The 17,744-nt window shown below is 48.8% G+C and overlaps 1 protein-coding gene across 2 annotated transcripts in view; it reads left to right on the forward strand.

Moving 5' to 3' along the window:
* The window catches only part of Kcnj15 (potassium inwardly rectifying channel subfamily J member 15), a 37,002-nt gene extending 27,443 nt beyond the window's left edge, over window positions 1–9,559 (forward strand). The window contains exons 3-4 of one of the 2 annotated variants that reach the window (XM_051150295.1): window positions 5,054–5,139; window positions 8,308–9,558. In XM_051150295.1, the coding sequence (XP_051006252.1) occupies window positions 5,070–5,139; window positions 8,308–9,455 (1,218 nt within the window). In that variant the 5' untranslated portion in view covers window positions 5,054–5,069 and the 3' untranslated portion in view covers window positions 9,456–9,558. Of the gene's footprint in view, window positions 1–5,053; window positions 5,140–8,307 lie in introns of both variants that reach the window. The other variant, XM_051150296.1, reaches the window with a different exon arrangement.
* Window positions 9,560–17,744: the final 8,185 nt, after the last annotated feature.

The following is a 17,744-nucleotide window of genomic DNA, read 5'->3' on the forward strand; positions in this document are numbered from 1 at the left end:
CTCAAGCTTTTCATCATTGTTGTTGCGTCATTGTTGAGACAAGGTCCTACACAAGGCGGGACAGAGGGTAAGCGATGAGTCAGAGATGCCTATTTACTGTGCGATGGGTGCTCTCCTCCAGTGTGGGTTCCATCACAAGCCACTGGGAGAAGACAGGGGTCACCGTGTCATTGGTGATGGTGTTGTAGCTGGGAGGCCAGTGCCAGAGGCTGACAGAGGCCAAGGGCAGGGCCTGACAGACCTGGTTCTCTGGCCAAAGTCTTCTGACTACAGGCTTTATGCATGTGCATGAATTAATCTCTCCCACCTTAAGCTCCCCATTTAGAAAATAGATTTTTTTTTCTTTCTTCTGCTGGTAAAGAGAAGGATGGAATAAAAAAACGACGTTGCTTCGGAGTGTCCCCCTCCTGAAATCAAAGCTGTCCATCAGCAGCACAGAGATAATGCGCCTCCCTCGCCCCCATGCCCCTACATCTAGTATGCCTGCGAGAGCACAGATCCCCAAGCCAAAGGAAGGTTGGAACGGAGGTCCGTCTGCGCATGCGCTGTGTTCTGCAGGCTCTCCAAAGGAAGGTCCGAATGGAGGTCCGGTCTGCGCATGCGCTTGTTCTGATGGCTCTCCCTGCGCCTGGCACCTAAGCGCTGACTGACTTTGAAGTCTGTTGGTAGGCAGCAGCCTCCTTCCCTAGGCCATGCTTGGAGATGAGGCACACCTGTCTCTGCCTAGACTTAGACTACTTCTCTGCTCCAAGTTCTCACCCTAGGTCAGCATTTGGAGTTTCCATTGGGGCTATTTCAGAGTGTGTATGCCTTCCCTTTAAATTCTGTGTGTGGTTAAGGTAGCATGCAATCCAACACCAAATCCTGGCCTCACAGGCTTCTCTGGTGCCAGTTTTCAGTACGATTTGTCTGTGGATCCCAAAACTCCAAAACCTCCATGACCCACACAAGCATCCTTTCTCACCTGTTACAAGGTAGCAGTTGCTCTGCTGTGGTCCAGATCTGGACATCTTTCTCCTCTTCTCCCTCCCCAGAATGAGGAGCAGCCTGGGGGCATCACAAAAGCCCCTGTATGAGCCCTGTGCCTCTGCTCAGCTGTGGTGGCCACTGCCACGCACAGTTCATTGTTCAGATAAAGTCACATGACCCTCTCACACAGGAAGCAAAGGGTCAGGCCTACAGTAAGGATTCTTTACAGAGACCTCAGAAAAATGCTGGGAATAACTGGCATCCCTATCACACACATTAACCAAAGCCTGCCACAGCGCTCCCTGCGTAGACCACTGACCCAGGAAACCGGCTTGTGAACGTGCTGGGGTGTGTGGGCAAAGCCACTGGTGTCTTACCCTCTAGGTGAAGCAAGGAACTGGCTCCAGAACTCAGCCAGACTTTGAAGTGAATGGCAGATGGTTTTGAAGAGGAGAGAAAATGTTGGTTCAAAGCTGTAACAAAGGTCTCCCGGTGTCTTTCTGTGTGGTCTGCCACAGGGTCCAAAGGACAGCCTGGCTGGCTCTATTTCCAGCTACTTTGAAATCCTCTAAGCGCAGTGAACCCTGAACAAATTCTTGTTAAGCACTTTCTTTCCTACTTAATACTTAATCCTGTGTATACTTAACATGGAATTTAATCTGGGTAATCTTTGGGCTTTGTAGGTCATCAAAAAAAAAAAAAAAAAAAAAATGGTGTGTCAGAAGCAGCTGGTACCCAATTTTTTTAAAGCAATTTTTCATATCAACAAGAGGCTATATTTTGTCAAAACTTTAAGTTAGACCCTTTGTATTTTGTTAGTCCAGAAAATCAAGGTATGAATTGGTCCAGGTTTTATTCCTTGGCACCTGCCCTCCCTGTGAGTGCGTCTGGAGTGGGGACACTAGAGACCTGGCTGAAAAGCAGGGCACAACATCCCCAGAGTTGTGCTAAGCAGGAGGGGGAAGTGATTCCCAAATGAATCTGTTTTTCTTAAGAAAGTATCTGTGGCAGGCAGAAGATCCTATTTTTAAGAATTAGAAAAAAGGAGGTGTGTAAATAGGAGTGGCTAGCAAAAACAATGGGTGAAATTTATTGTGAGAGTTAAAAATATCTCTGCATTTAATTTTTGCTAGAATTATTTCTATTATATTAAAATACATATTTAACACAAAATATAAATAACATTTATACAATTAGTATAGATTAATTTTAGCTAGTTATTTGTACTGTACAAATAACTAATATATTGTAATATATTTAATATACATATTAATTAATATAAATATTTAATACAATAATTATGTCATATATTAACAGATTAATAATACTGAAATAATTATAAATAATATAAATTAAAATATATATATAATTTTTATATATTTGCTATATTTTATAATATATAACATACATATACTCTCTAATCTTTATGACATGTAAGTACTTATAAAATAAGCATAAATAATATGTCACAGTTTTTACTAGAATCTCTGTATTTCTGGATTTAAACACCTTGTCCCTGGCTCTGGGCACCAGGAGGTGGCATTCCATCTACAAAGATGGTGGAGTTGGATACCGTAATCATCCATGTGCAGACGTATTCAACACCTGGGCAACAGTATTTCTCAGGATGCTGAGAGGAGGCAGAGCCAGTACCACACATCCTGAAGCTCCATCACTCACGGTGGCAACAGCACACTCCCCAGAGTAGCAGCAGCACGTGGGGTCCATTAGGCCTCACGTTGGCAGGCTTCAGATCTTCCAGGTGGTTCTGAGGCCTGAACCCGGAGCCCTCTGGAAAAGGTGTGACTCGAGGCGTACAGGCCTGCCATGAGTCGGTGGTGCTGGGAGCGTGAACTGAGCCACTTCTCCATGGCCCGTGTGTGCGCCTCGGTGTGTCCTCCTGCAAGAGCAAATGGCAGTCTCGCTCTGCTGGGCTGCAGGGATGCACAGCGAAGGGCCCGTGTGGGAAGCTGGCTGAGGCAGGGCTGCTTTGTCGGTGTTGTACTATCTGTGAGGATTCTACAGGGAGTGTGGTACCCAGGATTTTCTGACTGCAGTGTCCTAATCTCCACTTTGAATGCTTCTCGCTCCTGTCCCACCCCTTATTTCCCCACAGGTTTCTTCTGATTGGCTCACAGCCTTCTGTCCACTCACAGGCTGTTTCCTTTCAGCAGAGACTCCCCCCAGGGTGCTCCACATGCTTTCCCAGACCCTCCTTTCTCACTGGAGCCCCGCCTCTCTGATAGAAGATAATTTGACAGCTTTTGCCCCCCATTTCCCTGCCTGGTTCCCAGCGCTACCAGAGCAGCTCTGCTCCACTCTTCACCCAGCCAAGCGTCTCCTGCAGTGTGCCTACTGTTTAGCTTCCTTCTTAAACCGACTTTTCTTTCCCTCATCTTCAGAAAACAAGTGGTGTACACTGCAGAACAAATGCCAAGGGAGTTCAGGCCCTGCCCTGTGTGAGCAAGAAAGGGTAGCCCTGACTTCTCCATCCAATACTTTCTAGGATGTCAGTGAAGACATCACGGTCCTGAGAACTTTGATCTGGACCAGTAAGCTTTGACAGCGGGGGGAGGGGGAGGGATGGGGGAGTCACGTGACAATGCATACCCACATTTAGCACATGGAAAACTGTGGCTGACTCTTAGTATTTTAGTAGAGAAGCCATGCAGATTGCAGCATCACGGAGGAAAAACAAAACCAGAGGCAACAACATGAAAACATGTCAGGGTGCAAAAAAGCAGACTTCTATTCTAAATGTTGTGTATTTATTTAGTGTGTGTGTACGGCTGTGTATGCAGCACCCATGGAGGCCAGAAGAGGGGGATCCAACCCCCTGAGGCAGGAGTTACAGGTGTGTGTGTCTGTGTGTATGTCGGGATTTGAACTTGGGTCCTCCGCAATAGCTGCAGCCGCTTTTAACCACTGAGCCATCCCTCCATCCCCCAAGAAGTACATTTCCTGAAATAAGGGCGCTGAAGAACAAGTAGAGTAAATTAAGAGCATGTTGTGCCGATATGTAAACGCCAATGAAGCTAACAGCCGAACTGACGTGTGCGCAAGGCAGATCCCTGGCCTTAGCAGAGCCATGAGCAAGCGGCTGTCTTCCAACCGTGCGGTGGACACTTGCTGCGGGGGCTGACAGGGGGGACTGGGTTAACTATAAAGCAGCACCTGCTGTAAACAAAGTGACTGATCGGCAACAAGCAGGCATGTGAGCCTGAGTGGGACCCACACAGAGGTGAAAAGGTCAATAGAAAGATGTGGGTAACATAGGTAGTAGTCAGGTGGTACACAATATGCAGGGAGGTAGTAGATTAACAGTTTATTTGGTAGCTGCTGTAGAGATGACACATAGATTATAGAGGATTAGATAGCAGATAAAATGTGGGAAAGTGACTGATAACTGGTTGACAAATTACACGAGAACACAAACACACCCATACACAGAGTATTTCAGAAAGGAGTGAAAGCCCCTTGATTTTAGAGCAGATCATGAGGAGCAGAGGGTGTGGTGTGTGTTGGGGGGACACTGGGGTACCTTCCACAGCCTTTGCACCTCCTCCAGCGCTCCATGGAGCCTTTTGCTCCAGGCTTCAGTCTCTGCTGCTACAGTCCAGTCCGCCTTTTTTTTTTTGGAGGTGGTGCTGACAGCCTATCTTTTCATCCACTCTCTCTGACTCGACAGCAGCCATGTGTTTCCACAGGCAGTGGAGTGGGAACTGTTCTGGTCTCTTCCCCTCCAATGCGTGCTGTTTACTTCCTCCGAGCTTCCCCTTCCTGCCTCCTGCTCGGATCCCTGTGGCCTCGGTGGGGGTGGGCTGACCCTTCTCTGCAGCGCCTTTTGCCAATGAGCTCCCTCCAGGGGCTGGATTCCCAGCGAGGGCTGTGGTGGTAGCAACGGTGGTTTCATTCTTAAAAATTCTTGGTCATTTGGCCTGGACTGGGCACCTTGCCAGATGGCCAGGGATTCGAAGGTAAACGCCACACCCACTGCCTTGAAGAAATCCTCAGGGGCCAGTTTTTGCTGGGTGCTCCCGGATCTACCACCTGTGAACAGCACGTGTACCCCTCTTTCTTTCAGGCTATAGCCGAGCCCCATGGTAGCAAGGTGGGTGAAGGGAAGCGAGGACGTGCCACGTGCCCTGCAGAAGATTCCTGACCTACAGAGTGAGTGACCAGGTGGTAAAGGGCTCGGAGGGCAGAGGGTACTAGGCTGGGGGCACGGGTTGGAGGACAAAGGAGACTGGCTGTCCTGAGACCCTTGTCCCTTAGCTGTTGTCTTTCTCTCAGAGACAGGAGGGCCTCAGATGCCAAGCCCTGACTGCTAGGAGGCGCTGCTCAGACACTAACCCTAAAGCCAAGTGCTCAGGCCTGCAGCCAACAAGCGCTTACCAGAAACAGGAAGGCACACAGCTCTTCCTCAGGCAGGCCCACTTCCCAGCAAGAGGAAGGGAGAAACAGAAGCCCCACAGCCCTGCTTTCCAGGGAACAAGGCCACAGTGCCCACAGTCTGCAGGCTGCTGTGCAGGAGGTCTGCCTTCTGTGTGCAAGATGCTCATGTTTCACTTGTCCTGGAAAAGCTTAAGCCCTTGGGCATGCGTGTCCTCTTTCCTCTGTCTTTTTCCTTAAGTACATCCAGTTGCTTGCACGTAAGCTGCTGCGTCTGCCCTTGGCAGAGCTCCTGTCGCCAATGTCTCTGTGGCTGGCGTGGCGTCCCCTTTCCGACCTTCAGACCTTCAGTGAGATTGCTTTCTGCCTCATTATGGCCTAAGTAGTGTGGCCGGGGGCACACAGAGGAGGAAGGCCTATGCGCTCTGTGATGGCCCTGCCTTCTAAAGAATAGATCCAGGAAGAGAGGGCAGTAGGCTTCAAGAAGTTAGACCTCTGAGTAACTTCTTTACAATGAAAACAAAAAAAAGTGACTTTCCAAGAAAGAAAGGTGGAGGCACAGGTCATTTCAAGGGATATTCAGTCCTTCACAATGAAACAGGAAGATTAAGTGGCCCAGAGGCTCCATTTTACATCCTGAGCAGGCGCTGGCTTCCATGGGACCCTTGCCATTTCCGTGAAGGGATTTGCCTGCATTCATTCTAAAACTTTTTCTTTTTTTGACATAAACACCCCTCTACCAGAAAGATCATTGTCTGAGTCATAAGGCACTACGTGCCCATCTATTGCTTTCCAAAGGAGAAAAAAAAAAAAAACTTTTCCCCAATTCTTAAAATGCCAGTGAAGTAGGGAAAAACATGGTCAGCCAGGTAGAGTTACTCTGTAACAGCCAACATCTTTTTCTCGGAAGGCAGGAGTCATCTGCCAGGCAGGTGCTATAAGATGCTCCGGGGGCCTTGCTGCCAGCTCTTCGCTAGCTGCGGCTGCTGAGGCAGGGCGAGCAATCCCTGGGCTAAGCTGGGAGTCCAGTGCTGCTGGTAGGTGGTTTTTGTTTTTGTTTTTTTTCTTTTGTTACTACGTCAGATTTCTACACTTACACTACACACCCTTTTGTTTGTTCTTAAAATAGACTCCTCCAGCTGGTTCTATTTTGATCTAAAGAATAGGGCAGAATCTCGTGCATACCTAAATATCGCACCTAGAACGACATTGGTTGTGCTTGTCTAACAATAACCTGCATAGCAACTGAGCTGTTAAGAAGGCTTAATTGCTTGCTGTTATTGGGGGTATAGTTGCTTGATAATTGGGCTTTTCCGAATGTCATCAGAACCAAGAGAAACCATTGATGCTTAATTATTAATAATTTTATGGGGGTGGCAAATGAATTGCTCCAAAATAATTTTGATTGGGGTGACAGGTGAATTGCTCCAAAGTATATGGGTTAAAAGGAAGATCTAAAAATGTATTGATACTGCCCTGGGCTCTGAAAATTTGGAGTAATAGTCTCTATTGCTGTACCAAAATCAGTTTATGGGTGGATAGATCTTTTGTGTGCAACATCATATATTGGATCACTTCTGGGTCTAGCCAAGGAAGTTTTCAGTATTATCATGGTAAACCATTAAAGCTGGCTATAAATGAATGCTGATAATGTTTTGTAAGATAGTTGCATAACTTTTTGGTGTTGCCAGGAGAAAACTAACTCATTTTGTTTTTAGAGTAAGGCTTTGTTAGGTGCTAACACAGTCATCATGAGAGCTGGACCAGCAGGACCGTCCTTGTCTACTGGACACAAACACAGGATTCCCTGGAAAGGGGCAATCTCAGCTGAGGAATGGCTCCCCCAGACTGACGTGTAGGCGGGTCTATGGGGCATCTTACTGACTGATGGTTTATGCTGGCAGTACTAGCCCACTGTGGGCGGCGCCAACCCCTAGGCAGGTGGTCTAGGCTGTATAAGAAAGGTTGACCCTGCCCTGGGTGTGTGCAGACACTGGTCTGGCAATTATTCCCCAAGCGGACAGAGCAGAAGTCTCTCCTCTATATACTATGAGCATATGCTGAGTTGTATGAATCATGCAGAGCTGGTTTACAGTACTGAGAATGTTGCACATAGATTTACATGCATTTAATTTGTCATCTCTGTAAAGGAATTATGATTCAGGACAGAGTTTTATGGCCCTGGCAGGGGGGGCGGGGTCCTAGAAACAGAGGGCCCCTGGAAACTGCCTTAGTTTTGCTTCCTATCGCTTTGTTAAAATACCCTAGCAAAAGCAACTTAGGCAGGCTCTGGGGAGATAGCTTACGGCTCGTGCAGAGGGCTCTACTCCCAGCGCCCAGGCCAAGCAGTCTTCTAGCTCTGTGGGGATCAGATTCCTTCTTCTGGCTTCAGCGGCACAACCCTGCAACGCACATACACTCAAACATCTTTTGTGGGAGGAACAAGTAAACGGAGAAAGGTTTCGTTTTAACTAAAAATTCCAGATTATGGTTCATCATGGAGGGCAGGCACAGAGACAGGAGCCTGACAGAGCTGGCCACGTGCCTCTACACCAGAGAAACTGAGGAAGGCAGGCAGGGCTGCTTAGCCACCTTCTCCACTCCTATATAGCTCAAGATCCCTTATGACTAGGGAGTGATGCTACTTACAGAAGGCGGGCCCTCCTACCTCATGAAGATCCACCACAGACACGCGCGCAGACGGTCCCTCGCTGAAACTCTTCTTTCCGTGTGATTCTAGATTGTGCTGAGCTGATAATTAGAGCTACCTGGCATGGGTACCAAGGGATGACCATTCACCCGACCTTACTGTACATGGCCATAGACTGTAGTTACCGTACGTGGTAGAAGATTGGCGCCAAAACATAACAAAAAGGTTGCTACCTATTCTGCTTCCTGGAAGCCCCACTGGTTGTCAGACACATCTTTTCTTTGTTTTTCATCCAGGTGGTCCGAGGAGCCTGAGCATGGATGCCATTCACAGCGGCATGTCCAGTGCCCCGCTGGTGAAGCACGCCAGCGGCCTTGGACTCAAGGCCCACAGGCCTCGAGTCATGTCCAAGAGTGGCCACAGCAATGTGAGGATAGACAAGGTTGACGGCATCTACCTGCTCTACCTTCAGGACTTGTGGACGACGGTCATTGACATGAAGTGGAGGTACAAGCTCACCCTGTTTGCGGCCACCTTCGTGATGACCTGGTTCCTGTTTGGGGTGGTCTACTACGCCATCGCGTTTATTCACGGCGACTTAGAACTCGGGGAGTCCAGCTCTAACCACACGCCCTGCATCATGAAAGTGGACTCCCTCACCGGAGCGTTCCTCTTTTCCTTGGAGTCCCAGACGACCATCGGCTACGGGGTCCGCTCCATCACGGAGGAGTGTCCTCATGCCATCTTCCTCCTGGTTGCCCAGCTGGTCATCACCACGTTGATTGAGATCTTCATCACGGGGACCTTCCTGGCCAAGATCGCAAGACCCAAGAAGCGAGCCGAGACCATCAAGTTCAGCCACTGTGCGGTCATCAGTAAGCAGAACGGGAGGCTGTGCTTGGTCATCCAGGTGGCCAACATGAGGAAGAGTCTCCTGATCCAGTGTCAGCTCTCGGGGAAACTGCTCCAGACACATGTCACCAAGGAGGGAGAGCGTATCCTCCTTAATCAGGCCACCGTCAGGTTCCATGTGGACTCTTCTTCCGAGAGCCCCTTCCTCATCCTGCCCATGACCTTCTACCACGTGCTGGATGAGACGAGCCCCCTGCGGGATCTCACGCCCCAGAACCTAAAGGAAAAGGACTTTGAGCTGGTGGTGCTTCTCAACGCCACCGTGGAGTCCACCAGCGCCGTGTGCCAAAGCAGAACATCTTACATCCCGGAGGAGATCTACTGGGGCTTTGAGTTCGTGCCTGTGGTTTCTCTCTCCAAAAACGGAAAGTATGTGGCTGACTTCAGTCAGTTCGAGCAGATCCGGAAGAGCCCGGATTGCACCTTCTACTGTGCAGATTCTGAAAAACAGAAGCTGGAAGAGCATTACAGGCAGGAGGACCAGAGAGGGCGTGAGCTGAGGAGCCTCCTGCTGCAGCAGAGCAACGTCTGACCCCGGCCGGCCTCCGGGCACCCCCCGAGCTGTCTCCTAACCAGGCCTCCTCTCAAGAGCAATGGCTGCCGCCGAGAGCGTGGGTCAGGTGGGCCTACTACCCAACCTCACAGACGGACATTCATGGCTCGTCTTTCCCTTTGTTCTGGTAGCTGGACAAGCATTGCTGAATATATAAAAGGATCTCTTCAGAGTGCCTGGTCAGAGATGAACGCTCAAATTCAGGTGCCCGCCCCGCCCTGCCCCGCCCCCGCCACCCATACAATGGAGCTCTATATATACATTGAAGAACTGAGCATAGAAAGACGGAGAGAAAGACGGAGAGAGGATTCCTGTTGGGGGACAGACATGTAGCAATGTCGACAGCAAATGAAATGTGTCTGTTCAAGAACACGAACGTATATAACGCAAAGTATTTATTTAACCCGTCTGCCGAGGGCACTAGTGGCGGCGGCCTGAGGTGTGACTCTCACTTAAGAACCTCCTCCCTTCTCTTGTTCAAGTGCATAAGTTGTTACTTGCAATGACAAATTATCTGGTAATGACCAAAAGTGTTGGGAAAGCAAGGACTTCAAGCTTGCAAAACACAGTCACCTTGTTTTCTGTTTTTCATTTTTCAATGGATTTAATTGTGTGGAGTGAAAGTAATCTAATCAGGAATCAGAGTTGTGAAAATACCTCCGCATCTTGATTCTGTTTGTCCCCATTATTTTAGGGAGAGGTATGTACTAGCCTCTTAACGTCCATGACAGACAAGCCAACCAGTGCCACTTAGGGTCACATTGGCAACATACACAAGCGGGTTTCAGCCAGGCTTACAGAAGCGTCCCTGTCGTAGGCTGTACTCTGAGTAATGTTTTCAAGGTCATGAAAGATTGTGACCTGCAGACCCACTTCCTAGTCAGTGCTGTCAGCCAGTATCTCTTAGCCATTTCAGTTTTTCCCTCTGAGCATAGCTTGGCCACAAAGAAATTACATACAATTAACTGATGTCTTAAGAACGAAGTACCTCAACTGAGTATGGTGGCGCACACCTTTAATCCCAGCACTCAGGAGGCAGAGGCTTGCAGAGCTCTGTGAGTTCGAGGCCAGCCTGGCCTACAAAGTGAGTCCAGGACAGCCAAGGCTATACAGAGAAACCACGTCTTGAAAAACCAAGAAAAATTCAAAGGTTGTGAGTTCGAGTCCCACCAAAGTCAATGGCACTTTAAAAAAAAGAAAAACCAAGAAAAGAAGAGAGAATGAGACAGCTCTCTGCCAAAGTATGTAGAAGACTATAGTCACCACAAGAGAAAACTGAGACTGTGTCACAACATAGGGAGTCTAAACAGATGCTATGGTTTGCAAGGCTGGGTAGTGACATAGGAAAGAGGAGCTGAGAGACAGGAGTTTGCAGTCAAGAGGCCGCCTTATGCAAGTGCCAAGAGCATACGCCTAGTGTCCAAACACACCTCACACAAATCAGTGTTAATGGGCGTAATGAGGAGTGAAACACTCGCATATCCTTGGGCCAGGATTGGCCGAATATGTAAAAAGGTGTGTGTTCATTCTACTCAAATCAAGACAAACTGTAAATTCACCCAAGTGCCTTGTGACCGTGAATGTGTAGGCAGTGTGCGCGCACATGCACGTGTACACACCTCATACAACATGCCAGTGTGTGCTCTGGATGTGCAAACACAGTACCAGGCATCTGGGGTCAGATGTCCACCACGGTTGATCCTAATGTGTATTTGACTCTGTAAGAAAATGCCACTTGGGCTCAGAGAAGCTGGGGTGGCATTGGCTGTTGGTGTCAACTGCTGCCCTCCCAGCCACAACTTCATGTCCCCACATTTGCAAGTGCCTTTCCTTTAAACAACAACAACAACAACAAAATGTGTAAATAAAATCTTTGGATTGGAACTGACTAATGTAGTCAAAGCCCGAGATTCATGGAGAATTCAGGGCTAGAAAAATGGTGCAGTGGGTAAGAGCAGGAGGACACCAGTTCAAATCCCCAGCACCCATCTAAAGATCCAGGGAGGGTTTCATAACCCTGTAACTCCAGTGCCACGGGGAGCCGAAGCAGGAAGCTTGCTGGGGCTGACTGGGTGCCAGGAAGAGCTTCTGGTTCGGTAAGAGACCTTGTCTCAGGGGAGTAAGGCAGGGGAGGAGGACAGTGGCCCACTCCTCCGGCCTCTGGGCATAGGTGTGTGTCCCCCACCCCACAAGTGCCACACACACACACACACACACACACACACAGATAGAGACAGACAGAGATAGTGATCTTAGATCATTCAATATTTTTTTCTGTTCCTGCTCTCATGGCTGTTTTAGGCTGCCATTCTTTAAAAACTTTTAGATGCCTGTTTGGACACTAGTCCCTTTAGCTATTAATCCTGTGTATTTGTGTCATATATTATAGTAAAATCAACAGGGAAAATCTCGCTATGAGGGTGTTTGTGGTGTCCTTTCTACTGCAGTGTGAAGTTCCTCACACACAATCCACCTTGGTACCCATGTGACCCTGACTGACACCAGCCACTCAGCCCTCTCTTGTTGTATACGGTACATGGGTGACACGTCAGGCTCAAAATCGTCTATGTATAATCGCTGCACATTATTTTCAGCCAAATTTGGATTATCTGATTATTTGATTTTTTTTTTGTAATGTATGCAATTATAGGTAGTGCCTTCAAAACCAATGTATGGGTCAGGTGTGCTGGCACATGCCTGTGATCCCGCCACATGGGTGGGGGCACAAGGACAGCCTTGATGACATAATGCCTGCATTACATGAGCCCCTCGACTAAAAGAGTAATGATCTATGGGTCAACAGTCATATTGTAACATAGTATATAGTAAGCACCTCCACAGCTGACTGGTTTGAAACAACATTTTCCTATTAGCTTAGCTATTACTGTTTTCAATCACATATTCTCATGTTAATATACTGAGTTAGGTAATAAACTTATGGGGTGTTAACTACATGGTCTTCTGATTGAAACAGACGCATAAAAGTCATCAAAGCAATGAAGCGTTTAACCCCAAGAGAGTTTTGTGGGGTTTTTTTTTTTCAGGAACCTAATATGCATTCGCCTTCTCAATGATTCTACTCAAAACGCCCTTCATCTGGGAAGCCACAGGGCCAGCGGCAGCGGATCAGTGTACACCACCACACCTCTGCCTTGCAGCCTGTGACCCAGACACTGAGCGAGAGATGTACCCTCTGTCCCACACAGTGAACCACCTTGGGTTGAGGGTAGGAGCTAAACATTGGTTCTCTGCTTTCTTTTTATTCACAGGGAAATTAACAGTGAAGTTTTTGAGTATCTAAAATAAATGTATAGTGATAAAAATAATTAATATTCACTAGTGGACCAAATATTTAGATTAATGTAAACATCCATTTTGTTTGATCTTTATTTGAATTAAATTAAATTCACTTTGAATTGGCTGTGGTCTTGACATCACTGGAATGTAAAATTGGTTTTTGTTTTTTTTTTTTTTAAGGCCACTTGTTCTAGTGTGGAGAGGCCTTTCTATCCTAATGCAATTCTCTCTTACTTAGATCCTTGTCACGCATGGGCAGAGGATGTAGCAGAGGAAAAAGAAAGGAACTGGAGAAAGTAGGGTGAGGGATGAGGGAAAAGAAGGGGGCGCAGCCTGGGCCGCTGCAGGATGCTCACCACAGGCCCACCTCAGGCGCTGATGCTGGGCATAGCGACCCCCATGTGTGGCTGTCTTCCATCTTAGAATGTCTTTGTCTATACAGTGCCTGAAAGAGTCATTTAAGATGGAGACTGCAAGGCAGGTGGATCACTGTGAGTTTGAGGCCAGCCTGGTCTACAAAGCGAGTCCAGGACAGCTAAGGCTACACAGAGAGACCCTGTCTTGAGAGAGAGAGAGAAAAAAAAAGATGGTGGCCAGTTTTCTCTGACGATGTTTTTGAAACTAAAGCTGCCCGATCTCAAGTCTTGATTTCCACTTCCCGTGCTGAGAACTTGTAACTTGTAAGACAGCATCTGGTTATGGGACCACGGCAGGCCGTGAGGCATGCTGACTCCCTCCTGAGGCTTAACTAACCACTCTGCCCTGTGGGGCTACCATGTGGCCTTGAATGTGGGTTATTTGTCCCCTGATCTTCAGGTTTGGGGCTGGCAAAGGGTGATTATCTGCAGCTCTGAGGTCTCCAGAGTCCAAGTCTGCAGCAAAAGGACAGAGGCTGGAGCCTTGCTTGGATTTAAAGGATAAAGCATTTACCTGGTTTCTTGAGGTGTTACTGCCATCCAGTCTCTTCACTTTGTGTCCTCATCGCTTACTTTTTAAAGGCATCAGGAACATGGTCTTTGGCTTCAGAGTAAGAAAGGAAGTCAGGGAAGTGTAGGAAATACACTGGAGTGGCTGGGAAGATGGCTCAGGGACACGCTGGCCTCCTAACAGCAGGGCCTGAGGTCCCTCCCCAGAGCCAGGTGTGCTGGTGACGAGTTCTTAGTCCTGCTGGTGGTGAGGTGGAGACACTGAGATCTCCGGAGCTTGCTGGCCAGCCAGCCAGCCTAGCTAACTTGGCATGTTCCAGGCCAACAGGAGACCCTGTCTCAAAAAAACAAGGTGGAAGTCTGACCTCGGCTACAACCCAAATGGCTATCTAATGTTGCCTTACAGCAGCATTCTCTCTCAACCCCGGAATCTCCCTAGCAATGCCACAGGATGGAGGTCATGTTCTTTCCGAAGCTTTGCCACTGTCATATAGAAGCAGCAGCAGCTTCATCTATCAACCAATAATGCAGAGGCTCACAGCCAAACGTTGGGCAGAGCTTGGCAAATGCTGAGGAAGAGGAGGAGGAAGGGCTGTAGGAGCCAGAGGGGCTGAGGACACGGGGAGAACACGGTCCATGGGATCTACTAAGCGGGGATCACAGGGGCTCACGGAGACTGAAGCAACGACCATGGATGGAGCCTGTGTGGCTGAGTCAGGCCCTCCGCATGTGTGCTATGGTTGTGCAGCATGGTGTTCATGTTGTGATGGGCCTTGCAGTGGTGGGAGTCGGGGTGTCTCTGACTCTCTTGGCTACTCTTGGGACCCCTTTATTCCTACTGGGTTGCCTCATCCAGCCTTGACATGAGTGTTTGTGCCTAGTCCTGTGTAGCTTGTTATGCCATGTTTGGTTGATACCCCGAGGGTTTCTGTTCTCTGAAGGGAGGTGGAGAAAGAGTGGACCTGGGGGCTGGGAGGAACAGGGAAAGGGGAAACTGTGGGCAGGGTGTGATGTATGAGAGAAGAGTAAAAAGGAGGGGGAGGAGGGGGGAGGAGGGGGGAGGATGGAGTGGAGGGGGAGGAGGAGGGGAGGAGGGGGGAGGAGCAGGGGGAGGAGCAGGGGGAGGAGGGGGCAGGAGGAGGGGGGAGGAGCAGGGGGAGGAGCAGGGAAAGGAGGGGGCAGGAGGAGGAGAGGGCAGGAGGAGGGGGAGGAGGGGGCAGGAGGAGGGGGAGGAGGGGCCAGGAGGAGGGGGAGGAAAAACCTAAGCTTTGGCCACGCCACTTCCTCCCCATCTCCTGCCTCCAGCAGCACTCTGCTTCCTTGCCACTTGATAAACTGTCCATCCTACATATGCAAATCCTTTTCTGGGTTAAAAACAAAGCAAAACAACAACAACAAAACCACATTTCTATATACCTAAAACCTGACCACAGGCACTTCTGTTTTCCAAGTCTTATGCCATAGGGTGTTTAAAAATAGAACCAAGAAGGGCTGGGGTCAATAATCAATGACTAATAAGATAGAGGATTGGAAAGGGAAAGGGTGTGACAGACACATGGATAGAAGCCTCCCCTGGAGAACTGTGGGTGTGGCTCGGCGGCAGAGCACAGCCCTGACTTACACACGTCGCAAGTTTGACTCCCCAGAACTGTGAAACAAAACTAACAGAAGACAGCAATGCCACAGGAAGGAAATGCTGTGACATCTCAGAACACATATAGAGTGAGGGACGCTGTGTGGACTGGATATGTTCCCCTAGATCCTATACATTCTGTATGTGTCCCCCAAGGGCGCTCTTAAATCCTGTAGTTAGCAGCTTTTCATACATAACCAAACTTCCTAGTCAGCTTTGAAAGAGACGGCTCAGCTGTCAAGAGCACTTGTCGCTCACACAGAGACCTGAGTTGGGTTCCCAGCTCCTGCACGGCAGCTCACAACCACCCACAACTGCATCTCCTTGGGATCCAACGCCCTCTTCTGGATGCAATGGAGACCTGCACAAATGTGCACATCACCCCTACACCAGAGCACAGACACAGACACACACTTTTAAAATAATAAAAATCAATTTAACAAGACTTCCAGGCGTAACTGGAAGTCTTCATCCAACCTGGCAAGCCCACGGAGGGCACTCACACAGCCTGAGCTAGGCTCACTTCTGAGTGGGGCATGAATGCATGTCACTTTCCCGGAAGTTGGAGTGTTGACACAGCTACTACCACAGAAGCGGGTGATCCAAAGCCACGCCCCCTCCCCCCTTCCCGCTCACTCAGCAAAAGTGCAATGCATTTCATGGACTGTGATGCCTTTGTGACCCTCCTAGTCAGTGTTGAACCTGCCCAGGTGGAAAAAGCCTTTCCTGGTGATGGCCTCAAGTCATCAGTGCCAAGTCGCCCTCTCGTGGGTGAGAATAAGGCAGACTCTGGAGCCCCAGAGTGAATGAGGCTTCTGGGCTCCTCACCACCACTTGAGGGGCAGAATCTAAGAAGAGTCTGCCTCCATCCATGCAAAGATGAAAATGTTACAATAAAATCCACTTATTTGTATGGTTATCAAAAATACCATTGAAACTTTTGGGGAAAAAAACAGGGTTGCCTTAAAATCCTGTAGCCAGATTTTCTGTTCAGCTACTTTCTCTATGGCCTTCAATATCATTGTATCTTGATTCAGGTCATATTTAATTTATTTATTTATCTCTGCTTCCCCAAGCCTGGTGACATCTAAGATGCCCCCCCACCCCCCCGGGGTAAAATGTACAAGTAAATAAAAGTTAGAACACACAGTCTGTGTCCAGGGACTGCTGGCGACGATGCACAGTGGCCTTAACAAGCTCAAATCAGAAGATGCCACTGTGAACTAAAAATGCACCTGGCCTCTTAGCCATAGAAACATAAAGCGCTGCCGTGGGGCTGGTGGGAAGCCCGGGGGGCTGCCGTGTGTCCTCACTGGGTCTGACCGGTCTATCCGCCTCTGTCACTGCTGAGGAACAAGGACGTTGGATCAAACCAGACTGTCTGTCACAGGAAGCATGACTGTGTGGGGGCTTTTTACGAAAACAGGCCTCCAGAGGACAAAAGGAAATGCTGTTTGTGTGCGGACCCAGCAGTAAATAGCACTGAGGGAGGAAGGCAGGATGATGGCCAGCCAGGGCTATTTTTGAGGGATTATTTCTGTAGGCTCAGGAGGAAGCCTAAGGCACAAAGGGACTTTGGTACAGAGTCTAAAATCCAAAACGATGCACCACAGGAAACAGCTTAATAAAGTTCACAGGGAAGTCATGGGGTGGGGGGGGGCCTCATCCCAAGGAATACTGTGATTTCAGGAGCCAACTACATTAACAGGCCACTATTTAGGACAACTGGCAGCGTGCCGTCACAGAAACCATCACCCTGCAGCTCCTTGTTATCTGCAGAAAGACACCTGACCTCTGCACTGCGGCTCTTATCTACTCTGATCCTGGAACTGGCTGTAGCAGGATGCTGATGCGTGTTCCTGAAACTTAGGCCATTGTTGGGTACATGATGGGGAGACCGCACGGAGCATCACCCATGTGCACGCATGCTACTCCTGGGCCTGACCGCATCAGGGGTGAACAAATCCACTTAATCTCCTCTAAAACTCTGTAAGCCCATTTCTCTTTCACAAGACTCCTCACCAAGTGTGTGACCATGAGCTGCCTTGACTCTGTCCCTCCTACCGTGTGGACCACTGACACCCACGAGAGCCTGATGTCACAGGGTGTTTTTATCTTCATTCCGTGGATGTTACTGTGGTGCTGATGCTGGTGGCTCTGATGGAGCCGGTTCCATTGTGTCCTCAGAAATCTCCAGAATGAACTTACATAAAAGATCCTCTCCTAGAGCCACAGTAATAGTGAGTGGGCCACTCGGGACTAAGGGCTACGTAAGGCAGGGCTGTTGGAGGCATGCTGTGCATGGGCTCAGAACCAGGGTCTTCCTGGTTTTTTGTTTGTTTGTTTTTTAATTTATGTATTTTATGTATGTGAGTGCTCTGCTTGCATGTACACCTGCAGGCCAGAAGAGGG

Source organism: Acomys russatus, chromosome 8 (genome assembly GCF_903995435.1).
Source record: "Acomys russatus chromosome 8, mAcoRus1.1, whole genome shotgun sequence".
NCBI classification, from domain to species: Eukaryota; Metazoa; Chordata; class Mammalia; order Rodentia; family Muridae; genus Acomys; species Acomys russatus.